This window comes from Pan troglodytes, chromosome 15, assembly GCF_028858775.2.
Source record: "Pan troglodytes isolate AG18354 chromosome 15, NHGRI_mPanTro3-v2.0_pri, whole genome shotgun sequence".
Lineage (NCBI taxonomy): Eukaryota > Metazoa > Chordata > Mammalia > Primates > Hominidae > Pan > Pan troglodytes.
The window spans coordinates 47,573,920-47,600,684 of record NC_072413.2 but is presented as its reverse complement, the minus strand read 5'-3'; the positions used below and the strand labels follow the sequence as shown (position 1 = coordinate 47,600,684).

Here is a 26,765-nt window from a genome sequence, read left to right as displayed (position 1 = left end):
TCCAGAGGCTCAGAGCCAGAGCTGTCATCAGTTCATTGGTGGAGATGCTGTTACTGGGCAAGTGTTCTTTTGAGAGCTTCTTATCTAAATTACTGCAGTCCTAAAGAATGATAAGCCTTGTCATAGAAATATATGTATATGTCTGAAACCTGCCAACTGTGCAAAGGAGGACATGTGTGAAGGATGTGAAGTGATCTCTTGTGGAGTTTTTAGAAAGTCTTCAGAAACAGTTCTTATCTCAGACATACAAACATGAGCCCTTTCCTTTTTGCCTTTCTGGCCCTATTTTGTTTGGTTCTGACAAAAGTGATTTCATCCTGGTATCTGCAACTTTCACTCCTCTAAGTTCTGCCTTTCATCAGTGACACTCTTTGAATGTCTTATAGATTGTGTTTCCACGATTATTTACTAATGAATGACCACCTTTCCATTCTTAGCACTGCCGTATCAATTCAGAGCTGCATTACTTTGCTACAGAGCTGTTGCTAAATTTACCAGGTCTTCTTGCTTCAATACATTTATTCATTCATTTAACACTTAGGATTTTTTTTTTTTTTTTTGAGACAGGTTCACACCCTGTCCCCCAGGCTCTGAAAGTTCTGGAAAACCTTTGAAAAATTTTAAGCGGGATAAAATTCAGACCTGATCAGGAAAGGTTCTTGTGGTCAGTAAAAAGATGATTTTGGAGGTAGAGCAAGCCTGAAAGCAGATGTATCAGTTAGGAGGCTGTTGTGATAATCTACCATCCATACTGCAGCCAAATTAAATTTGTAGAGGGATATCCTATCATAGAATCCTCAAGTTTTAGAGCTGAAATGTCGTTTATAGATATTTTACTTCAATTCTGTCATTTTGCACAAGAGGGAATGGAATTAAGAGTAAAGGTACACTATTTGACCATGACCTCATAGACAGTCAATGTTAGAATAAACAGGACTAGAACTCAAGTCTCAGATGCTGTATTTAATTTCTCCCAAAAACCTTCATGGATTTCTACTCATCACAATTTGATTAAATACAGTTGCCCAAAGGCTTGTCTCTTGCTCCCTTTGGAATCCAGTTTATATGTAATATTACTTAGGAGGACAGATTGCCCCAGGACAGCCTCTGTTTTTTCAGTTCCCACTTAGCACCTGCCCCCAGTATACCCCTTTCTTGTGAGCTCACCTCTGCATTTTAAAACGTCTTTTTTTTTTTTTTTTTGAGACAGAGTCTTGCTCTGTCGCCCAGGCTGGAGTGCGATGCCATGATCTCGGCTCATTGCAACTTCCACTTCCCAGGTTCAAGCGATTCTCCTGCCTCAGCCTCCTGAGTAGCTGGGATTACACTACACCTGGCTAACTTTTGTATTTTTAGCAGAGACGGAGTTTCACCATGTTAGTCAGGCTGGTCTCAAACTCCTAACCTCAGGTGATCCACCTACCTTGGCCTCCCAAAGTGCTGGGATTACAGGCATGAGCCACTGCGCCCGGCCAAAATGTCATATTTTATCCAGCACATTTGAGTGTTGACCGTAAGAGGAATTTTATCCTGTTCAAAATATTGCTATATGATTACTTATTTAATGCTTATCTTCACCGCTAGATGATATGCTTCCTGGCTTCTGAGTCATTACTGTTATATGCAAAGCCTAGCATAGTGGTTATATGCAGTCGGTACTCAATGCATATTTGTAGAAAGAATAAACAAATACTGCTTTTCATTTATTCATTTAGCAAATATTTCTGAAAGCATGCATTGTGCTAGAATACAGCAGCCTTACATGCAATTAATACGGCTTGTGTTGGGATAAGTAGCCATTTGGGAGGGGAAAAAAGCTGAATTTCTCCCTCATTCCTGGGGAACAGTGACATAAATTTTAGGTGGTTTCAAGATTTAAATAAAAACTTTAAAAATATCACAGGAAAACACATGTAACCTTTAAAGAATTTTGATGCAAAACCTAAAGGCAGTAGTGTGACAAGTTAATTTTAATTTTTTTTTTTTGAGATGCGGTTTCGCTCTTGCTGCCCAGGCTGGAGTGCAGTGGCGCAATCTCGGCTCACTGCAACCTCCGCCTCCTGGGTTCAAACGATTCTCCTGTCTCAGCCTCCTGAGTAGCTGGGATTACAGGCATGCACCACCACGCCGGGCTAATTTTGTGTTTTTCGTAGACACGTGGTTTCTCCATGTTGGTCAGGGTGGTCTCGAACTCCCGACCTCAGGTGACCCACGCGTCTCGGCCTCCCAAAGTGCTGGGATTACAGGTGTGAGCCACTGCGCCCGGCAAGTTAATTTTAATACATAGACTTTTGGCCGGCGGGGCTTCAAGACCAGCCTGACCAACATGGAGAAACCCCGTCTCTACTAAAAATACAAAATTAGCTGGGGGTGGTGGCGCATGCCTGTAATCCCAGCTACTCGGGAGGCTGAGGCAGGAGAATCGCTTGAACCCGGGAGACAGAGGTTGAGGTGAGGCAAGATCACGCCACTGCACTTCAGCCTGGGCAACAAGAGTGAAACTCCGTCTCAAAAAAAAAAACCAAAAACATAGACTTTAAAACTTTTTGCATGGTGCTGGTCCGAGTGCAGTGGAGTTTACAACTAATTAATTACAACCAGTTACAGATTTATTTGTTCCTTCTCCACTCCCACTGCTTCACTTGACTAGCCAAAAATAAAAAATTAAAAAAAAAACTTTTTGCATGGAAAAATATACCATAAACAAATTTAAAAAATAAGTAAGAATCTGGGATGGTGGCAAAGAAAATAACTTTGCATCTTATATGAAGGTCAAAGGTGTATTTCCTTATACATAAGTATTTATAAATATATAAACTAGCTTACCAATGGATTAAAAAAATTGGGCTGTGGACTCAAAAAAATTCCCAGATAAAGATATACGTCTGGCTTATAAACATAGGAAAATACGCTCTGTCTCATCAGAAAATCAAATTGAATCTTGCTAAGTGGACTTTAAAAAATCAAACTGGGGCCAGGCGTGGTGGCTCATGCCTGCAATCCCAGCACTTTGGGAGGCCGAGGCAGGCGGATCATGAGGTCAGGATATCGAGACCATCCTGGCTAACACGGTGAAACCCTGTCTCTACTAAAAACACAAAAAATGAGCCAGCCATGGTGGTGGGCGCCTGTAATCCCAGCTACTCGGGAGGCTGAGGTAGGTGAATCGTTTGAACCCGGGAAGCAGAGGTTGCAGTGAGCCGAGATCACGCCACTGCACTCCATCCTGGCTGACAGAGCAAGACTCCATCTCAAAAAAAAAAAAAAAAAAAAAAAAAAATCAAATTGGGCCAGGCATGGTGGCTCATCCCTGTAATCCTAGCACTTTGGGAGGCTGAGGCGGGTGGATTACCTGAGGTCAGGAGTTCAAGACCAGCCTGGCCAACATGGTGAAACTCCGTGTCTACTAAAAATACAAAAATTAGCTGGGTGTGGTGACATGCGCCTGTAATCCCAGCTACTTGGGAGGCTGAGGCAGGAGAATCGCTTGAGCCGGGAGGTGGAGGTTGCCCTGAGCTGAGATTGAGATTGCACTGCACCATTGCCCTCCAGCCTGGGCAACAGAGTGAGACTCTGTGAAAACAAACAAACAAACAAACAAACAAACAAACAAACAGAAAACCTCTAAAAACTGCTAACTTGTTGGTTTGGACAGGGAGACTGGGAAAATAGGGGTCTAGGGTTGGAGAAAGACTTACTTTTGATAATATATTTAATGTATGCATGTATGTATGTATTTTTTTCCTTTTTCTGAGTCCCCTTTCCTGAAGTATGTATGTTTTACTTTAAAATATAATATGTACAGTTAATTAAAATATTAATATTTGCTAAAATCGATATGGACAAACACATAACACTATTGAACAACTGGGCTTTTTTGAAGGGTTAATAATTATTAATAAAGACCTAATTCTGGTTGGGCGTGGTGGCTGATGCCTGTAATCCCAGCACTTTGGGAGGCTGAGGGGGAAGATCACTAGAGGCCAGAAGTTCGAGACCAGCCTGGCCAACATGGCAAAACCCCGTCTTTACTAAAAACACAAAAATTAGCCGGGAGTGGTGGCACACGCCTGTGATCTCAGCTACCCAGGAGACTGAGGCAGGAGAATCGCTTAAGCCTGGGAGGTGGAGGTTGCAGTGAGCCGAGATGGCCCTACTGCACTCCAGCCTGGGTGACAGAGTGAGACTCCATCTCAAAAAGAGAGAAAAAAAAAAAAGACCTAATTCTAACCAACTGGAAAAAACCGGGGCATGATACTGAAGTGTGCATATTGTAATAACCAAACATGCAAAACATGTATTTTAGACTCTGTCTATGGTAAAATAGGTTTTGTGAAGTTTAGAGGAAAAGTATGATTCTATTCCCAAAGGTTCCAAAATTGAAAGTAACTCAAGAGCGATGCAGGTTTTTTTGTTTTTTGTTTTTTTTTGAGACGGAATCTCACTCTGTTGCCCAGGCCAGAGTGCAGTGGCGCAATCTCGGCTCACTGCAAGCTCTGCCTCCTGGGTTTAAGCGATTCTCCTGCCTCAGCCTTCAGAGTAGCTGGGACTACAGGCGCCCGCCACCATGCCTGGCTAATTTTTGTATTTTTAGTGGAGACCGGGTTTCACCATATTGGCCAGGTTGGTCTCGAACTCCTGACCTTGTGATCCGCCTGCCTCAGCCTCCCAAAGTGCTGGGATTACAGGCGTGAGCCACCATGCCTGGCCAGGTGTTTTTAAAAAAACTTTTAGTTTCAAGGAAACATGTACAGGTTGGTTCTATAGATAAATTGTGTGTCACAGGGGTTATTATTTCATCACCCAGGTAATAAGCTTAGTACCTAATAGGTACTTTTCGAATCCTCACCCTCCTCCCACCCTCTACCCTCAAGTAGGCCCTGCTGTCTATTACTTTCTTTGGGTCCATGTGTATTCAATGTTTAGCTCTCACTTATAAGTGAGAACGTGGTGTTTGGTTTTCTGTTCCTGTGTTAGTTTGTTTAGGATAATGGCCTCCAGCTCCATCCATGCTGTTGCACAGGACATGATCTTGTTCTTTTCTGTGGCTGTGTAGCATTCCATAGTGTATATGTACTACATTTTCTTTATCCAGTCTACTGTTGCTTAAAAAATTGCTATTTAGGTTGATTCAGTGTGTTTGCTATTGTGAATAGTGCTGCGATGAACATACATATGCATTTGCCTTTACTGTAGAATGATTTATATTCTTTTGGGTATATATCCAGTAATGGGATTGCTGGTCAAATGACAGTTCTGTTTTAAATTCTTTAAGAAATCACCAAACTGCTTTCCACAGTGCTGAAGTAATTTACATTCCCATCAGCAGTGTATACGCCTAAGATGAAGGTTTTTAAATGATTAAATTCTGGATGGATGATCACAGAAGACTGTAAGAATAATTTGAGAAAGAAAATTAAAGACATCTTGAATAATAGTGTCCTAACATGCATATTATTCCAATGTACTTAAAAATAAGATCTATACACTGCAGTGTTAGAATGCTTCGATCTTACATGTATATTACTTTTAGTTTTTCAAAAGAAAAATATTAGTAGGGTTATCTGGGCAAGGACATTATGGCACTTTTTTTTTCTTTTTCTTTGCACTTCATTGTACATTTTTTAAAAAACAAAGAACCCAAACCCAATAAATATCCTATTAAAGGAAAATGTGTTCTAAAAGAAGAAGCATTTCAAACCCATGTATAAAAGAGAACTAAGATGGCTCACGCCTGTAATCCCAGCACTTTGGGAGGTCGAGGCGGGCGGATCATGAGGTCAGGAGATCGAGACCATCCTGGCTAACAGGGTGAAACCCTGTCTCTACTAAAAATACAAAAAGAAATTAGCCGGGCATGGTGGCGGGCGCTGTAGTCCCAGCTACTCGGGAGGCTGAGGCAGGAGAATGGCGTGAACCCGGGAGGCGGAGCTTGCAGTGGGCCGAGATCGCACCACTACACTCCAGCCTGGGTCACAGAGCGAGACTCCAGACTCCGTCTCAAAAAAAAAAAAAAAAAAAAAAAAAGGACTCAGAAACTGTAAGAAGATTACAGGATTAAGATAAAAGCTCTTAGGCCGGGCGTGGTGGCTCACTCCTGTAATCCCAGCAGTTTGGGAGGCTGAGGTGGGTGGATTACTCGAGGTCAGGACTTCGAGACCAGCCTAGCCAACATGGTGAAACCCCATCTCTACCAAAAATGTAAAAAATTAGACGGGTGTGGTGGCACGTGACTGTAATTTCAGCAACTCGGGAGGCTGAGGCAGGAGAATCCCTTGAACCCAGGAGGTGCAGGTTGCAGTTAGCCAAGATGGTGCCATTGCACTCCAGCCTGGGCGACAGAGTGAGACTCCGTCTCAAAAAAAAAAAAAGGAAACAAAACAAAACAAAACATAAAAGCTCTTGATAAACACCGAGTTAAAATGAACTTTTAAAGCTGTGTTCTCAGTTTGTTGAAAAAGAAATGGATAATTTCATGGTTTGGGATAGATGGTGTCACATTATCTTAAAACTGAAAGGAAGTACGACTTCTTAGCTGCACTTTTGCAATATCTCTATCAAAGAGAATAATGTATAGACTAGAATAAGTATTAAGAATACTTAAGTATTCAGATTAAGATTGTTGAAGTGCAACTAATTGCTTCTCATTTGTCTTTTTTTCTCTCCTAAATGAATTCACTTCTTTAGGCCCAAAGGCTTATATATCAGAGTACTAAAAATATTAATGGAATTGATCTCAGAACCACTGTAATGTTTTAAATATTGTGGAGACCAACTAGAAGAGGCCTAAGAAAGTGTGGACAAATGTTAGATTAGCTTTTGAGAGGCAAATGGCTTTTGGAAACCACACATTAGTGACTGATATAAATTATAGGAAAGTTGTAAAAGCTTGACATTGGATCTTGCCCAATGAGGCTTTAAAATAAAATACCTTTTCATTCCTATCACTAGGCCTTTTGTGCATCTTCTATTCTAGTTACACAAAGTTGTTCACCTTACCTTGGCTCAAGCGTTTCCTTTCACCAGGCATTCCCTTCTGTCAAGTGCTGCCTGTAGAAATCCCATTCTTCAAGGTCTACCTCAAAGGTCTCTCAAATGTACCTCGAACTGGAATTAATTTCTCCTCTTGGCTCCTTTCGTACTTCATGAGCACACCCATGATTTAATACAGAATATTTTCCTTAGCTGTACATATGTTGTTGGTGCACAAACGTTGTATGTTGAAGTCTTGGAGATAATCCTGTTTTCCACAGATTAGATTAGAAAATTTTGAGGGCAAGGAGCAAGTTATATGTAGTTTACAAATCTCTGACTCCCCTCCTTCCTTAATCATATAATACAATGCCTAACTTAATGATTGGGTAGGGGGACCCCACTAGAACCCTAACATACCTTAAAGAAGTGTTGTATTTCAATTTATAAAAGTTTATATGTAAAAGTTTCTGGAATTGTTGCACCCTGTGCTACATTTTATAAATCTAGTTAAAGCTTTGATTTCAGAGCAGTTTTATCTGGAGGCATTATAAATGACCATATGGAATGTAGGTATCTTTCAGCAGAAATTCGTTTATTGACATTGGTTTTTTGCATTTTTGCATTTGCTTTTCATTACTTGTTTTGTCCCCAAATTATCTGGTCAAAGCAACATACACTGCACATTACTTATTACTTTACATTCAGCCAATTACATTTAAGAATCAAATACACTAAATGCCAAAGAATCTCATTTTTTTTTGGAATGGTGTAGGTGTATTTCTTGGAGGAGTGTGTCAAAAAAATAAATTTGAAAACGTACTCTCTTTAACAAAATAAAAGCAAACCCTACCGTTGACTCGTGATCATTACAGCTGATTTTAAGTTGTTTTGTAAATTTATTCCAGTAGGTGTCACTGGTGAGTCGAGGAAAAACTCCTTTCCCAAGTGTAACGTTTTAATTAAAAGAAAGTAAAAGGTTTAATCAATAAAAAAGACTATGAGAATATTCATCTCTTGAGAGTCCAAAATTAACGTATTTATTGTTCAAAAGAGACGGGGTCTCGCTATGTTGCCCAGGCTGGAGTGCAGTGGCTATTCACAGGCGCGATCCCACTACTGATCAGCACGGGAGTTTTGACCTGCTCCGTTTCCGACCTGGGCCGGTTCACCCCTCCTTAGGCAACCTGGTGGTCCCCCGCTCCCGGGAGGTCACCATATTGATGCCGAACTTAGTGCGGACACCCGATCGGCATAGCGCACTACAGCCCAGAACTCCTGGACTCAAGCGATCCTCCAGCCTCAGCCTCCCGAGTAGCTGGGACTACAGGCACGCGCCACCGCGCCCGGCGGTCGGATACCGGCGCAGAATAGCACTAGAAGCTGTGGTATGGTGACGTCATCAACTGGGCCAGCCCACAACGCCTCTAAGATTTCATTTTACTCACCCAGCGAAACAACCTGACCACACTGCGCACGCGTTTCCTTTGGGCACTGCATTCTGGGTAAACTGTCTCAAAAATTTGAAGAGCGCATGCGTGGGCCAGCTTCTTCCTTTTACCTCGTTGCACTGCTGAGAGCAAGATGGGTCACCAGCAGCTGTACTGGAGTCACCCGCGAAAATTCGGCCAGGGTTCTCGCTCTTGGTGAGAAATAGTTTGTGATTTTGGGGAAGCGTTGCCGTGGAGCGCCAGGCTGCTTAAAATCTCAAGTAGAGGAGGCCACGGGCGGCACGAGGGAGCACGCCGACTGGGAGTCGCTGGTGCCGCCATTACAGGCCTGTACTGGGGCTTGGGAGTCCCGGGATGCGGGTAGTAGCCGTCTGAGTGCGGAGTCTTGTAATTTCTATGACCTGCAAAACCGCTATCTCTTTTCTTACAGTCGCGTCTGTTCAAACCGGCACGGTCTGATCCGGAAATATGGCCTCAATATGTGCCGCCAGTGTTTCCGTCAGTACGCGAAGGATATCGGTTTCATTAAGGTAGGCGTCTGCAGGCGTACTCCATGTTGTTTGGGCAGAGAAGGTTGTGGGGGTTCTTTATATTTTCCGCGAAAGACAAACGGACAGATCTTCCCTGGAGTGGTAATTCTGAGCATTCGACCAAGAGCTTTTCCTCTTTTTTTAGTTGGTAGCTGGTGACAGTGTTGATGGTTTGGGCAATCAAATTAATAGAATGGAGAAGGTGAAGGACTCAGTCTTTCCTACTCCCTTTTTTACCTAGATAGCTTAGCCAGTTTTAGGTGCCGTGTATTGTGTTTGGTGAAATTCACTTTAGAGAAGCCACTAAAATTGTTTTACATTTGTTTCATTTATCAATCTTGTAAGTACCTATTCTCTTTTTTTTTTTTTTAGAGATAGGGTCTCCCTCTGTCGCCCAGGTTGAAGTGCAGTGGCGTTGTTACGGCTCACTGCAGCCTCGAACTCCTCCTGGTCTCAGGCGATCCTCTTGCCTTGGCGTCCCGAGTAGCTCGAACTAAAGGCTCTTGCCACCACGCGCGGCTGTACCTAGATATTTTCTAACCAAATATATGTATTAACCGCTGACCCCAAGTTTTTTGTTTTTTTTTTTTGAGTCGGAGTCGCACTCACCCAACCTGGAGTGCAATGGCGTGATCTCCGCTCAGTGCAACCTCCGCCTCCCCGGTTCAAGCGATTCTCCTGCCTCAGCCTCCTGAATAGCTGGGATTACAGGCGCCTGTCACCATGTCCGGCTAATTTTTTTATTTTTAGTAGAGACGGGGTTTTACCATGTTGGTCAGGCTGAGCTCGTGATCCGCCTGCTTCGGCCTCCCAAAGTGCTGGGATTACAGGCGTGAGCCACCGCGCCCGGCCAACCCAAAATGTTTGAAAGCGTCATACACTGGAATGAACTTAAAGTTTGGGGCCAGAAAGACATTGTTAAGATTCAGCAAACAATGGTCTGCCATTTAGTGCTTCTATCTCTTGATCATCTTAGTCAAGCTAATGTTTATATGAAACTTTTGACTGTGTGAAACTTTTGGCTTCTAAAAATCTTTTAAATAGTAGTTTGGGTTTTTTTTAAGGTGAAAACGAATTTATTATTGGCTCTTTGAGATAAAAATCACCAGCTTTCTGATCAATTATTTTGTATTGGATAGTACTGTTCTATAATGATGTAAAATTTTTTTTTTTTTTTGAAATTGGGTCTCCCTCTGTTTCCCAGGCTGGAGTGCAGTGGCGTGATCTCAGCTCACTGCAGCCTCCCGCTCCCGGATTCAAGCGATTCTCCTGTGTCAGTCTCCCTAGTACCTGGGATTACAGGCGTCTGCCACCACGCCCGGCCTATTTTTATTATTTTGTGGAGATGGGATTTCACCATGTTGGCCAAGCTGGTCTTGAGGTCCTGACCTCAGGAGATCGGCCTGCCTTGACCCCTCAGAGTGCTGGGATTACAGGCGTGAGCCACGGCGCCCTGTCTGTTGTAAATTGTTAATATGAATACTGCAGTGCAGCAGGGACAGAGAAAGTACGTTTAAACTCAGGCTTGGCAGCCCTGAGCAAATACTTCATCAGTATATGCTTCTTGTTAAAATGAGGAGGTTCGCCTAATTTGAGAGGTAGTATATCATACGTAGGAAAATGGACCTTGGCCCACGCCCTAGCTCTGTGTCCTAGATGAACTGGGCCAGGCGAGGTGCCTCACACCTGAAATCCCAGCACTTTGGGAGGCCGACAAGGTGGGCAGATTTCTTGAGCCCAGGGTTTCCGCAACAAGCCTTGCCAACATGGCGAAAACCTGTTTCTACAAAAATTAGCCTTGTATGATGATCCGCGCCTGTGGTCTCAGCTACTCAGGAGGTTGAGGTGGGAGAATCGCTTGAACCCAGGAGGCTGAGGTTGCAGTGAGTGGAGATGGCTCCATTGCACTCCAGTCCGGGAGACAGCGAGACTCTCTCTCAAAAAAAAAAATGATGAACTGTGTAATTATAGTTGCCTACTGAACAACTATCCTGTGCATTTGGTAAAGATCATTTACTAGTGTTTTGGGAAACATTACTTTGATGGAAGAAGTGCGATAGCGTTACTAAAAATCGTTCTAAAACATGGTTGATTCTGGAGTAGGCATTCAGTAAATATTTAAACTACGTAGAATCTGGTGTGGTTTGGATAGGTCAAAGGTCCAGTTCTGTAATTCCGTAACATTCTATAATGAGCATTTTTTTTGTGAGAATCAAGTAGAGATTTAAAGCATTTTGAAATAAATCATCTGCTTTTTTTTTTTCAGTTGGACTAAATGCTCTTCCTTCAGAGGATTATCCGGGGCATCTACTCAATGAAAAACCATGATAATTCTTTGTATATAAAATAAACATTTGAAAAAACCCTTCAGTTTATGAGTGTTCTAATGTGACTGGAATAGCTAATTGTTTATAGAAATCTTTTTCTTTTTTTTTTTTGAGACTGAGTCCCCCTCTGTCGCCAGGCTGGAGCGCAGTGGCGCGATCTCGGCTCACTGCAACCTAGGTTCAAGCCTCCTGCCTCAGCCTCCAAACCCAGCTAATTCTTCTCTTTTTAGTAGAGATGGGGGTTTCACCATGTTGACCAGGATGGTCTCGATCTCTTGACTTCGTGATCTGCTCGCCTTGGGCCCCCAAAGCGCTGGGATTACAGGCATGAGCCACCGCACCCGGCAAGAAATCTTTTAAAAACTTACATTTTATTACCTTCTCAATAAACTTGTATCAATGGCTTATTTTCTCTGAGTTAACATAAAATCATACCAGCCAGTAAACTGGTAAATGCCAATTTTATTTTTATACTTTACAAAACCTGGCAGGTTCAGGCCTGTAATCCCAGCACTTTGGGAGGTCAGAGTGGAAGGATTGCTTGAGCCCAGGAGACCACCCTGGGCAACATACTGAGACCTTGTCTCTTTAAAGAAAAAAATGTTTTAAGGAATTTATATACATATATGTTCACACACTTTTGAATAGATACAGGGTCTGTCATCTGTGCATGTCATGTGTGCATGTGCGTATTTGTGGGGAAAAGCAGTTGGGAGCACTTGGAGGGGTTGTACAAGTTGGACTCAGTAAAAGGTGAAGTGTAGGTGTAGTGTGTGGTTGCTTTAACATTGGTAATGCAGGTGGCTGACATGAGATGGAATAAATGAAGGTAGGTGAAAATTCTTGGGATTTGACACGTTGTCATCTGGAAGCCTATTAGAAATGTGTTGTTAGGGTATACCCTGTGCCTCCTGAATTGGTGTACATTTGAACAAGATCCCCTCGCAATCCAAGTTTGGAAAGTACTGTTCTACCACTTGTGGATAACAATTGTGCAAATACTTGAGTTCTGTATGCCAGATGCAGAATTCTGTAGTGAATGAAAACTTCTCAATTGAATTTATATGCTGATAGAGCAGCAATACATAATAATGTGCATTATTTGAAGAAAACCAGGTTAAAAGAGGTATATGTGCTAGATGTTGAGGTCAGAGAAGAAAGCCATACTTAAATTTGGCTTATGAACTTAATAGAGGTTACAGCATAGATTCTGTGGGGAAGAGAATGCCTGGATGGAATCAGAGAAATAGCAAAGTTGTGGCTGAAGAGTGAGAAAGCTGGCCAGGGTCTGTAGTGCCCTGTAGGTTATAGTTAGATATTGTGAGATGAGAATCCATTTGGAAACTTACTTTTGTAGAGGTGGGGTATTACTATGCTGTCCAGGTTAGTCTGAACTCTTGGGATCAACTGATTCTCCTGCAGCCTCCCAAGTACCTGGGACAACAGTTGTGCACTACTGTGCCCAGCAATGAACTTAAGTTCATTTCACTGAGGCAGAGGTAGAAATAAAGCTATTGCAATAGTCTAGGCAAGTGATATTTGCTTGCATTAGGATAGATGGGAGTGGTTGAGATAGTCACTAAGTTTTTTTTTTTTTTTTTGGGGGGGCAGGATCTTGCTCTATCACCCAAGCTGGAGTGCAGTGGCGCACTGCAGCCTCAACCTCTTGGGCTCAAGCTATCCTTCCACTTCAGCCTTCTGAGTAGCTGGGACATGGTGTACACCACCATGCCAGGATAATATTTTGTGTTTCTAGTAGAGACGGGGTTTGTTGTCCAGGCTGGTCTCGAACTCCTGGGTTCAAGTGATCAGCCTGCCTTGGTCTCTCAAAGTGTTGGGATTACAGGTGAGCACCACTACAGCCAGCCTTACTGTGGGAGACAAGGTTTGTTGAAGGAACCGATACGGGAGATAGGAGTAGATAATGACTCTTAGGGGCTGGGCGTAGTGGCTCACTCCTGTATTCCCAGCACTTGGGGAGGCCTAGGCGGGAGAATAGCAAAAATTTAAAAGAGAAAATTAGCCGGGTGTGGATGTGCACGCCTAGCTACTTGGGAGGCTTGTGCCACTGCACTCTGGGCAACAGAATGAGACCCAGTCTAAGAATGACTCCAAGGATTTTGGCCTGAGCAACTGGAAGGATAGAATTGCTGTTGAGATAGGCCTTCCCAGGTTTGGGAAGAATAGAAAGTTCAATTTGGACATGTTGACTTTGAGACTTGTCTTAGACATCCAAGTAGAATCTGTTTTAAGCAGTGACGTGAGTGATCAACTGTATTGTGTGCCTTTGATTAAGACAGAATTGGTAACCCCAGTTTTATCTGAGAGGAGGGGAAGTGTGACAGAAGGGAAGCTGGAATGGAAAGAGCATCTTAACTGGTGGCAGCTAAACTATCTTTGCCAATTTTTTTTTCTTTTTTTTTTGAGATGGAGTTTTGCTCATGTTGCCCAGGCTGGAGTGCAGTGGCTTGATCTTGGCTCACTGCAACCTCCGCCTCCCAGGTTCAAGCAATTCTCCTGCCTCAGCCTCCTGAGTAGCTGGGATTACAGGCATGCGCCACCATGCCCGGCTCATTTTGTATTTTTAGTAGAGATGGGGTTTCTCCATGCCGGCCAATGGCTGTTCTCGAACTCCAGACCTCAGGTGATCTGCCTACCTTGGCCTCCCAAAGTGCTGGGATTACAGGCGTGAGCCACCGCACCCAGCATTTTTTTTTTTTTCTTTTGAGACGGAGTCTTGCTCTGTCACCCAGGCTGGAGTGCAGTGGCATGATTTCAGCTCACTGCAACCTCTGCCTCTCGGGTTCAAGCGATTCTCCTGCCTCAGCCTGCCAGGTAGCTGGGATTACAGGTGTGCCTGTACAGGTCTGCCACCACGCCTGGCTGATTTTTTGTATTTTTAGTAGAGGCAGGGTTTCACCATGTTGGCCAGGCTGCTTTTGAACTCCTGACCTCAGGTGATCCACCCACGTCAGCCTCCCAAAGTGCTAGGATTACAGGCATGAGCCATCGCTCCTGGCCGCCAATTTTTTGAAAACGTGATTGAACACATTCCTAGTATACTTGCCTTAGAAGGAGCTTGTAGAAGTTAGGGATACTGGAGTTTAAGTTTCATAAGCTTCATAGTAAATCCACCTATGCTCCTAACCCTGAACCCCAGGTGTATGTGATGATAAAGTTGGTGTTGGGGAAGTGTCTAGGAAAGAGCCAGGTTTCAGTCTGGGTAAGGAGGTGGGAAGAATATTGGGAGATGAGGTTGAGGATGTAGAAAAGATTTATTGGTAATGGGATGAGCTGGTATTGCAGATAGAGTGGATGAGAAGCTGTGTCAGCTAAGCAAATGTAAAAAAGTTTGGGAGATGATGAGAGAAGCTTACATATGTAGTGGTGAGTTAGGTCAAAAAGGGTGTGATATGTGTTTGATTTGGTCATGAGAGTCTCTTGGATGGGCTGGGCTCTGGTCCAGTGTGATGGCCTGGTATAAATTCTGTAAGAGACGTGCAGTGCCTTAGGTAATGGAAGGGAAACACTCCCTAGACAGTCCTGTCCCTGTGTATACATGGTGGTAGTGAGTGGGAAGGCTGCTGTGGATAGGTGGTCTAAGTGCTTTATGCACATTGCCTTTTTCCAGTCTTAGAGTACTTTTCAGCAGGTATTATCATCATTACATAGCCAAGGAAACTGAGGCTTAGAGATTAAGTAATTTCCCCAAGGTCTCCCAAAGAAAGAGACAAAACGACTGGAACTGGGTCTGTCTGAAATCAGTGCCTATGCTCTTAATATCCACAACACACTTATTGTATGGTTAGAGGACTATGCATCTCTTATTCCCAAAGATCACTTAGTTACTTGAGGGCAGGAGTAAATGTTTCCTTTCATATTTACATGCATACCAAGCACATAGCAAGATGCCTTGTAGATTAATAGGTCCTCATTTGTTGGGGAATTGAACTAAATTACTTAGTAAAAGCTCAATAAGTGTTGATGGCAAAAGATGGTAGGTGCTATAGGAGAGGCCCAAACAACCGTTGGAACATAGAGGATCTATTCTTTCTTTTTCAAAATTTATTGTAGAGACAGGGTCTTGCAATGTTGCCCAGGTTGGTCTTATACTTCTGGCCTCAAGTGATCCTCTTGCCTTGGTCTCCCAAAATGCTAGGACTACATGTGTGAGCCACCACTCTGGCAGAGGATATATTCTTAGGTTTGGATTCTGTCTTAGTGTCTTTGGGCCACTGTAACAAAATCCAGTAGACTGAGTGGCTTAAATAACAGACATTTATTTCTCACAGTTCTGGAGGCTAGGAAGTCCGAGATCAAGGTGCTGGTAGATTTCATGTCTGGTGAGAGCTGTTTCCTGACTCATAAATGGTGCCTTCTCATTGTGTCCTTACATGGTGGATAGGGCAAATGAGCTTTCTTGGGCTTATTTTATAAGGGAACTACTCCCATGAGGGTTGACCTCTCATGACCTAATCTCTTTCCAAAATGCCCCACCTCCTACAACCCACAGGCTAGGGTTTCATTATGTGGATTTTATGGGGGACATAAACATTTTGGCTATGGAATCTCCTTTAAAACAACAATTCCCTGAGGTACCGTCCCCATTTTACAAATGAGGTGACTGAGGCACAATGAATAAGTAACTTTCCCAAGATTGTATAGCTAGTAAGAGAGATTCAACCAGGTAGTATGTCTTGAAAACTGCTCTTACCACTAAACTGTAAATGTTCAACAAAAAGTGAAAGCTGGCTGGGCGGGGTGGCTCATGCCTGTAATCCCAGCACTTTAGGAGGCTGAGGCAGGTGGATCACAAGGCCAGGAGTTTGAGACCAGCCTAGTCAACATGGTGAAACCCCGTCTCTGTTAAAAATACAAAAATTAGTTGAGCATGGTGGTGTGCGCCTGTAATCCCAGCTACTTGGGGGGCTGAGGCACAAGAATCGCTTGAACCGGGGAAAGGGAGGTTGCAGTGAATCGAGATCATGCCACTGCACTCCAGCCTGGGAGACAGAGTGAGACCCTGTCTCAAAAAAAAAAAAAAAAAAAAAAAGTGAAAGCTTTGGTAAATATTGGTAGTCTACAAAATTGCCGAAAGAAATTTTTTTTATAAAAAGTGAAAAATTGTATATGTGCTACGATTTTATTATGTTAAAAAACAAGTACACAGGGAAAAAAATCAGAAGGAAACATGTCATTATGTTAGCAGCATTTGACTTTGGGTGATGTGATTTATGATTTGATTTGTAGCAGTATCTGATTAAGACTCATTTAGAGATTGAGTATCCAGATACTGCAGTATATAATGTCCCTGGTACCAATATTGCTAGTGAGGCTTCTGCTCCTCCTAAAACAGCTCATTCTATTTTTAGATTGCTTTGATAGTAAGTTTTTTCTTAGGTTGCTATGATTTCATTCTACTGATTTTGACTGCTACTCATTGATATTAATTCTGTGTTGTCCTGTACGAAACAAGTCTAATCTCTGAAAAAAAAAAAAAGGGCTAAATATTTAGGCATGAAGGCTCTCATGTTTTCCTAGAATCTTCTTATTTCCAATATAACCATCTCTGATTATTTCAACTGTTTCTCTAAAACATGATTTAGAGTGATCTTTGGTGTTCTCTGAATTAATTCCACTCAATCTAGATCCTGATAGTGACATAACATGTTTCACAGGACAGGCATGCAGTACAAATTTATTGAATTTGGTTGGGCATCATTGCTTTTTCACTTTTTATGGGTCCTCTTTTACCATTACAGAAAGACCTGAGCTGTCTTCCTTGGCACTGCCTATGGGGGTGACACCCATCTCCTCCATCATGGCCATCCTGAGACCGCTCGCGAAGCCCAAGATCATCAAAAAGAGCACCAAGTTCACTGGGAACCAGTCAGACTGATATGTCAAAATTAAGGATAACTGGTGGAAACACAGAGGTATTGACAACAGGGTTCATAGAAGGTTTGAGGGCCAGATCTATGCCCAACATTGGTTATGGGAGAAACAAAAAGACAAAGCACATACTGCCCAGTGGCTTCTGGAAGTTCCTGGTCCACAACGTTAAGGAGCTGGAAGTACTGCTGGTGAGCAACAAATCTTACTGTGTTGAGATCACTCATGATGTTTCTTCCAAGAACTGCAAAGCCATCTTGGAAAGAGCAGCCCAGGTGGTCATCAGAGTCACCAATGCCAATGCCAGCCTGCACAGTGCAGAAAGTGAATAGACAGTGAATGTGTTTGTTTTATTGGGGTTTAAATAAAACCAATAAAACTGTAAAAACAAAAACAACAAAAACCAGAGACCCTGGCTTTTGGACAGTTGTTCGTGTGGCTAATGCCCCCAACAGTTTTATTTTTAAAAATTTTATTTATGTATTGTTTTTGAGATGAAGTCTTGCTCTGACTGGAGTGCAGTGATGCAAGCTCAGCTCTCTGCAACTTCCACCTCCCAGGTTCAAGTGATTCTTCTGTCTCAGCCTCCCAAGTGGCTGGGATTACAGGTGCCCACTACCACACCTGACTAATTTTTGTATTTTTGTAGAGATGGGGTTTCATCCTGTTGGCCAGGCTGGTTTCAAACTCCTGACCTCAAGGGATCCTCCCACCTCAGCTTCCCAAAGTGCTGGGATTACAGGCTTGTATTAGTTCATTTTCACACTGCTGATAAAGACATACCTAAGACTGGGAAGAAAAATAGGTTTATTGGACTCACAGTTCCATGTGGCTGGGGATGCCTCACAATTATGGTGGAAGGCAAAAGGCACTTCTTAGATGGCAGCGGCAAGCAGGAAATGAGGAAGACATGAAAGCAGAAATCCCTTATAAAACCATCAGTTCTCGTGATACTTATTCACTACCATGAGAAAGTATGGGGGAAACCGCTCCCATGATTCAGTTATCTCCCACCGGGTCCCTCTCACAACATGTGGGGATTATGCGAGTACAATTCAAGATGAGATTTGGGTGGGGACACAGAGCCCACAAACCATAATCAAGGCATGAGCCACTGCGCCTGGCCTTCAACAGTTTTAAAGCAGCCTGCTTGCATAACCTCTGCTAGGACATCGTTCTTAAAAACTATCTTTAATGGTAATTGGTGTATTAGGGATTTGGGTTTTTAGGTAGGCAGAGAAAAAACACTTCTAGTGGTATGATTAAGAAGCGTATAATAAAGTGTTTTAATTTCCTCAATATTGACAAAAATTGAAAAAAAGAGGCCGGGCACAGTGGCTCATGCCTGTAATCCTAGCCTTTTGGGAGGCTGAGGCAGTAGGATGGTTTGATGCCAGGAGTTCCAGACCAGCCTGGGCAACATCAGGAGATCCCCTATCTACCAAAATTAAACAAACAAAAAAACCCAAAAACAATTAGCCAGGCGTGGTGGTGCATGTCTGTAGTCCCAGTTTCTCAGGAGGCTGAGATGAGAGGATAACTTGAGCCCAAGAGGTCCAGGTTTCAATGAGTCATGTTTGTACCACTTAAAAAAAAAAAGGCTGCACTATTAGCTGTTTCTCAGGAAGGTTAATGTAGAACATAAAAGGCTCAGTTTGTAGATAGACTGAGTATATGTGTGTGTAGGAATCAAGGCTATACAGGGTCCAAAAATTAGCCTAGATTATGTGTGCTAGTTCCAGGTATCTTCTATCTTTTAGAATTTTAAAAGAATAGAGGCAGAAAGTCACAAGCTTAATCTAGATGAGGTAATTATCATTTAATGTCTTGAACATAAAGTAATTTGCTAAATTAGAATTTATTTTAATTTTTTTGGACATGGCCTTGCTCTATCACCCAGACTGGCATTCAGTGGCACAAACATGGCTTATTGCAACCTCAACCTCCTGGGCTCAAGTAATCCTCCTACCTCAGACTCCAAGTAGCTAGGACCATAAGTGTGCACCACAATGCCCAGCTAATTTTTATAAAATTTTTTGTAGAGATGGAAGTCTCACCATGTTGCTCAGGCTGGTCTGGAACTCCTGGGCTCATGCAATCCTCCCTTCCTAGTCTCCCAAAGTGTTGGGATCACAGAGGTGAGCCACTGTGCTCAGCCAGAAAATAATTTAGAGAAGCCAGAACTGGCTTCCTTTGGTGAAAATTCTTTGAGCAGATTCCAGACTGGACCTTCTGACTGCTATAAATAAATGGTGGATTCCCATTATTTGTTTGTGGGACAGAAATATTGAAGGCCTGTAGAACCATAATGCCTTCCCCTTCCTTCTGTCACTCACCCACTTCATTTCTCCTATTAGGCCCCTTAGAAAGAGATCCCTGATGCCAGGCACAGTGGCTTACGCCTGTAATCCTAGCAGTTTGGGAGGCTGAGGCGGGTGGATCACCTGAGGTCAGGAGTTAAAGACCAGCCTGGCCAATGCACTGAAACCCCATCTTTACTAAAAATACAAAAAAATTAGCCAGGCATGGTGGCGGGTGCCTGTAATCTCAGCTACTCAGGAAGCTGAGGCAGGAGAATGGCATGAACCCGGGAGGCGGAGCTTGCAGTGAGCGGAGATCAGGCCGCTGCACTCCAGCCTGGGCGACAGAGCGAGACTCCGTCTCAAAAAAAAAAAAAAAAAAAGATAAAGAGATCCCTGACTGCCTGTATAGTTTGAGAACCACTGATCTTGGGGCAAGGACTCAAAGTCTCTGGCTCTAGAAGTGGCTGGTGTGGACCTCAAGTGGACCCTGTTCTAAGAGTCCAAAGGACACATTTCAGGAAGCTGTGCTCTAAGCCTAAATGACCAACCTTGCCTTCACTTTGGACATATACCATCTGATCATCTTCCTCGATTTCTGTTCTTTGCTCAGGCCTTCCAATTTCTTCGTGGGTGACCCCTCCTTACCAGTGCTTTGCTCTGAGTCAGCTCACCAGACCCAGCAGGCTGCCACTAAAGGTTTATTGTAAAACCTTGATTAATTCAGATAACCTTGAAATACTTACATAACATCACTGACAAATAGGAAAGGGAGTGCATTTCCATTGATAGAGACTATGGCTAGAATTACTAAAGTCTGGAAAAAAGGCAGGAGAGTGAAGTATCTGGAGACGTAGGGAGAGAAAGAGACTGGTGTTAAGAGAAAAATCACACCTTTTTCCTGCTTGTATCTTACAGTGGTTCTGCCACCAGTAATGCAGGATCCCACTGATCTCTCTGAACACATTTTAGGACAGATCCATATTCGGGAGCTGACTTTGTAACTTCTTACTGTATATAATCTAGGTTCGAATGGGATCACCATAGGTGTGTTTATGACCTTAACTGTAACAGCAATGAAATAAAAAAAAGGTTTAGTTTAATAATAATGTTGTAAGAGTGTAAGTACCAGTAGCTTCATGTACATTCTACAACCCAATAATAATTATGCTGACCGTGTAAACAGCTCCCTCGTGTAGACTGAGACTCCATTGCCAAATATCAAGCATTAACAGCAAGTGCTAGAAAAATCAATAAGCCTTTACCCAGGGAACCAAAGATATGTGGGTTACTAAAACCCCTAACAGTTGCCCATAAAGAGTAATATCTCATTATTTTAATGCCAAAGGAGGTTTTTGTTTCATTTCCTAAATAATAACAAGATCGCATATTAAAGGACGAGTTGATGGAGTGATAAACATTCCTGGCAGCACAGACAAATCAACAAGAGACTAAAATAAAAAGAAATGAAACTTGTCTCTTGGCAATCTACTTAGTTGAATTTCATAGACTGAGTCTGGTTCACCCTGGATTTTCTTTTCACACACCCACACATCCCATTTCATGATGACACTTGTGCATCTGTTCTTCTTTTGATGGTAATTAACTCTTATTAACATTCATGAAGACTAAGTGTGAGCCTCTAGCACAGATGACATATTCAGACAACCACAAAAAGATAGGGTTTATAAAAACTAATGCATATTTGGAACTGAGGCCAAAAGATAAAGATGGTCCACTCCAACAGTGCTGACATGCTTGAGAAATCCAAGGGGTGTTGACCTAATGTAAAAAGGATATAGGAGACAAATTTTACCATTGTGTAATTTTGTCTTAGGCCAGTTCTGTCAAATATAGCTTCTGAAATTCTGAATAGTCCTCTGTCCAGTGTGGTTTAATTGTTGGTGTTGTCAGGACTCTTGGGGAGAAGTCACCTTTCTCTCTTTTTTTTTTTTTTTGATTCTAGCTCTGTTGTCCAGGCTGGAGTGCAGTGGTGCCATCTTGGCTCACTGCAGCCTCTCTCTCCTGGGTTCAAGAGACTCTCCTGCCTTAGCCTCCGGAGTAGCTGGGATTACAGGTGTGCACCATTACATCCAGCTAATTTTTATATTTTTAGTGGAGATGGGGTTTTGTCATGTTGGCCAGGCTGGTCTCAAACTCCTGACCTCAAGGATCCGTCTGCTTTGGTCTCCCAACGTGCTGGGATTACAGGCATGAGCCACCACGCCCAGCCTATTTTTTTATTTTTTGTATTTTCTTTTGGTAATCTCTTTCTCTTGCCCTTTCTTTCTTTCTTTCTTTCTTTCTTTCTTTCTTTCTTTCTTTCTTTCTTTCTTTCTTCGTTTTTTTCTTTGGAGACAGGGTCTCACTGTGTCATGCAGGCTGGAGTGAAGTCGTGTGATCTTGGCTTACTGCAGCCTCAACCTGCTGGGCTCAATGCAATCCTCCCACCTCAGCCTCCCAAGTATCTGGGACCACAGGCGTGCATCACCAGCATGGCTAATTTTTGTATTTTTGGTGAGATAAACTTTTGCCATGTTGCCCAGGTTGGCCTTAAATTCCTGGGCTCAAGAGATCCACCTGCCTTGGCCTCCCAAAATGCTAGGACTGCAGGCGTGAGCCACCATGCCAGGCCAGGGAAATCTCTTTAAACACAATTTTCTTTAAAGTTTTCTACATGGTCAGGAGACTTCATTATCTGATTTCTGAGTACTATAGCTTCTTTATTGCCAGGGGAGCAAAGCGTGATGACAATGACCACTTGTCATTTGTGTCCTTCATTATAGATTTTCTAAATACACTTGCTCCTTGTTAATGACTTTAATTTGTTCCAGAAAATTCCACCACTGAGTTAAAAGCTATTAAGTGAAAAAATTCCATTAAGTTTTCGGAAAAAATTATTTATTCTATGACACTACAAGGTACTTGAGTAATTTTCACAAAAAGAAGAATATACTAGTTAAACTTTGAAAAAAAGCTCATAAAAATAATTACAATAATTTGAAAGTATTCTGACCTCAACCGGTATAATGAATTTCAATTCTTGCACTAATTAGGGTTAGAGAAGACCCCACAAGTTAAAGGGCATGATCCCAAACGAGGTTGTCCTCACTTTTGATGCCAGTCACACTTTGGGAGTCACCAGTCAAATAGGCTACAAATCTAGGTGTTTGGCTGGGTGCGTTGGCTCACACCTGTAATCCGAGCACATTGGGAGGCCAAGGCAGGTGGATCACCTGAGGTTAGGAGTTTGAGAGCAGCCTGGCCAACACCGTGAACCCCGTATCTACTAAAAATACAAAAATTAGCCGGGCATGGTGGCAGTCGCCTGTAATCCTAGCTACTTGGGAGGCTGAGGCACGAGAATCGCTTGAACCTGGGAGGCAGAGGTTGCAGTGAGCTGAGATGGCGCCACTGCACTTTAGCCTGGGCAACAGAGTGAGACTCGGTCTCAATAAAAAATAAAAATAAAATAAAACAATAAAACCCAGGGGTTTCTGAAGATTTCCTTCAGGTTTGCCGATTTGCTAGAATGACTCACATTACTCAGGGAGATGCTGTATTTACAATTGTTTTATTATGAAGGATACAAGTTAGGACCAGCCAATGGGGAGACACATAAAGTAAGGTCTAGGAGGGCCCTGGATGCGAAGCTTTCATGTCCTGCATTGTGGAATCGGGGTGTGTCACCCTCTTAACACATTGATATGTTCACCAACCAGGATGCTTCGCCATGCTTCAGTATCTAACGTTTTTATTGGGGTTTCATTATATATGTATAATTGATTGAATCATTGGCCAAGTGATTGAACTAAATCTCCACCCTACCCCTTACTCTGGAGGTCAGGCTGACTCAAAGCACCAGCTATCTAATCACATGGTTGTTCTCGCTGGTAACTGGCCTCCATCTTGGGTCATCTCATCTTCCAGCCCAAATTCAGGTGTGATCCAAGAGGCTCATGAAAAACAAAGATATCCCTGTTACTTAGGGAATTCTAATTATTTTGAGTCTGCCTCCTAGGAACCAGAGACAAAAGCCAGTCAAATTCTTTACTATAAAACACAAAGCATGTGAAAACATACTGTGCACACTATGTCACACAACAAACACAAGTCTATTGAACTTGCCAATGGTGGAGTGTTGGTTGGGGCACTCTGAGGGCATCATTCTTTGCAAAGTGTATTCTTTCTGTACCATTTTCTTGACCAATTTTCACCTTTTCTGGGGATTATTATTGTTTTGCACTCAAACTACTCTTAAAAATAAAGTTACAGTGCAGGAAAACTTCTTTAGGGCACAATAAAGGCTAAACTCGTGGAAATGGTACTCATTCATCTGCACAGAATGAAGTCTCTCAAGATGTTTCCTTTTATTCCTACTCAGTTGGTGCATGTACCCAAAATAAACATTTTGAGTTCATCCAAACACAATTCACTTTTGTTCTATGTGATGGTCTCTGTTTTGTTGTGTAAATTGGTGTCTCTTTGCCTGAAGTTGTAGTGTTGAAAGATCAGTTCTCATAGTCATTTATTTAGAGCGTTTTAGAGCAAAAATAAAAAATGTATATTGGTATCCCAGGGGTTCCTAAGACTACTCTCAGACTCAGTGATTTACTAGAAGGTCTCAAAGGACTCAGAAAAACTATTATACTCACTGATATGGTTTATTACAGTGAAAGGATACAGGTTAAAATCAGCAAAGGGAAAAGGCACATGGGGTGGAATCCAGGAAAAATTGGGTAGAAACTTCCAGTTTTCCTCTCCAGTGGACTCACACGGACGCTGCCTACTTCCCCAGCAAGGATGTGTGACAGCATGTGCAAAGTGTTGTCAATCAGGGAAGCTAACCTGGTGTTTAGGGTTTTTATTGGGGTCAGTCACATAGACATGCAGCACCCACCGACCTCAGCTCCTCAGACACTGCTCCTCAGAGCGCACGTTGATACAAAATGACCCAAGGCTTCAGCAATAGAAAAACATTCTTAATAGGCTTGATATTCCAAGGGCCCAGAGGTTATCTTCTTGGAGTGGGTCAAGGGCCAGTCCTCCCGAAGACAGGCCTTTCTTTGGAATGTGTAGTGTCTGAGCCACCAGGGCCTGCTGACTTACCACTTTACGGCGTGACTGAGAAAGAAGGTATTTTCTTTTCTTTTTTTTTTTTCTGAGATGGAGTTTTGCTCATTGCCCAGACTGGAGTGCAATGGTGCGATCTCGGCTCACCGCAACCTCTGCCTCCCAGGTTCAAGCGATTCTCCTGCCTCAGCCTCCTGAGTTGCTGGGATTACAGGCATGCGTCACCATGCCCGGCTAATTTTGTATTTTTAGTAGAGATGGGGTTTCACCACGTTGGTCAGGCTGGTCTCAAACTCCCGATCTCAGGTGATCCGCCTGCCTAGGCCTCCCAAAGTGTTGGGATTATAGGTGTGAGCCACCGCGCCTGGCCCAAAAGAAGGTATTTTCAAGAGCCATTATGGTGGAATATCATTTATGAACAGTGGATGTGCAGGATACATCTGTACTTTGTCTGGAAGCTGGAGTCATTGGACCATTCATGCTGTATAGAAAGAACTAAGAACACTGGCTTGGGAGTCAGGATACCCAAGATTCCTGTCATAACCGTGGTGTGTGACCTTGACCAAGCCTCATTTGTATCTCCTGTGAAATGAAAGGGTTATTAGACCTTTAATATCTAAGGTTCTTTCTGGCTACGAAAGTCTTTTTCTGCAAAGTCTTGTGTTATGGTTTGAATGTGTCTCCCAAAGTTCATATGTTGACCTCCAATGCAGCAGTATTGGGAGCTTTAAGAAGTGTTTAAGTCACAAGGGCTCCACCCTCATGAATGAATTAATGCCATTATCTTGGGAGTGGGTTTGTTATCTTGGGGCTGGGCTCCTTGTAAAAGGCTGGGTTTGGCCCCCTCTTGCACTGTCTCTCTCTTTACCCTTCTGCCATGGGATGACATGGCATGAAGGCCCTCGCCAGATACTGGCACCCAGATCTTGTACTTCCTAGACTCCAGAGCTGCGAGAAAATAAATTTCTCTTCTTTACAGATTGCCTAGTCTATGGTCTTCTGTTATACAGCACAAAACAGACCAAGATACCTTGCTAACTTGCTATATGCCATAATACCTCCTTCCTCTATACCAGATTTCTTACCTCTTCTTCAAAATTTAGAATAGCAGAACCAGGTGACTGATCAGGATTTCTATAACAGGCAGTTGTTAAACTTAGGCTTTTCTGAGGTAAGAAAGTTAGGACTCTGTGCTGGTTTATATCATGTTGCTCATCTGTAAAATAAGCACCGAAGTGTTGCAAGTACCAAATGAGTTAATGTGTAAAAAGGGCACAGATAGCTGACTGTGGATGGTTTTGATGGTGCAGGACCTTGAAGGCTGGGGACTTGAGGCATAAATCATCTCCAGGCATCTGAGGACTCAAGGGGAGGCCGTACACACTAGGAGCAAACATCTCACATTGTTGTTTTGTCAGATAATCACGTAGAATGGGAATTACTATGACCCTGGGGGCCTGAAGAGTATGTTGGTCCTCCTGGCACATCTTCAGGGAGCACAATCAACCCACTATGGAGTGAGTGCCTCAGTCACCCCAAGAGGTCACACTTTTTCCAGAGATGCCTTCCTATTTTCATTGCCGCTGTTCTCATTCCAGTGGTCCTTGCAACATCCAGGCTCCTGATCGAGAGTGTTAGGTCTGCAAATAAAGGGACTTAGCATTTACCAGACTAAAACACTGAGATAATGGACTACTCAATCTCAGGACAGCACATGGGGGAAAACCAAAAGTGAATGAAACCAAACTGCCCAGCCTCCCCAGTAGCTGGGACTACATTCATGCAACACCACATTGGACTAATTTTTTTTTTTTTTTTTTTTTTTTTTGAGACGGAGACTCGCTCTGTCGCCCGGGCTCTAGTGCGGTGACATGATCTTGGCTCACCGCAACCTCCGCCTCCCAGGTTCAAGCGATTCTCCTGCCTCAGCCTCCCGAGTAGCTAGGATTACCGGTGCCCAGCACCATGCCCGTCTACTTTTTGTTTTTTTAATAGAGACGGGGTTTCACGATGTTGGCCAGGCTGGTCCTGAACTCCGGACCTCAGGTGATCCACCTGCCTCAGCCTCCCAAAGTGCTGGGATTACAGGCCTGAGCCACCTCCGTGCCTGGCCTTCTTCTTCTTTTTTTTTTTGAGATGGAGTTTTGCTCTTGTTGTCCAGGCTGGAGTGCAATGGCACGATCTCGGCTCACTGCAATCTCTGCCCTCCAGGTTCAAGTG

General features: G+C 43.1%; 1 protein-coding gene and 1 pseudogene across 2 annotated transcripts; both read left to right on the top strand.

The window, feature by feature from the left end:
- The first annotated feature begins 8,462 nt into the window (after nucleotides 1-8,462).
- RPS29 (ribosomal protein S29) lies at nucleotides 8,463-23,892 on the top strand. 2 transcript variants are annotated; one of them, XM_003314312.6, is made up of 3 exons: nucleotides 8,463-8,618; nucleotides 8,854-8,953; nucleotides 17,043-23,892. In XM_003314312.6, exons 1-3 carry the CDS (start codon nucleotides 8,557-8,559, stop codon nucleotides 17,082-17,084), a joined length of 204 nt encoding a protein of 67 aa, XP_003314360.1. In that variant the 5' UTR covers nucleotides 8,463-8,556; the 3' UTR covers nucleotides 17,085-23,892. The 2 variants fall into 2 exon arrangements, with proteins under 2 accessions (XP_003314360.1, XP_016781530.1); XM_016926041.2 differs by lacking the exon at nucleotides 17,043-23,892 and adding an exon at nucleotides 11,220-11,323.
- Nucleotides 17,102-19,861, top strand: LOC740460 (large ribosomal subunit protein eL32-like; annotated as a pseudogene).
- Nucleotides 23,893-26,765: the final 2,873 nt, after the last annotated feature.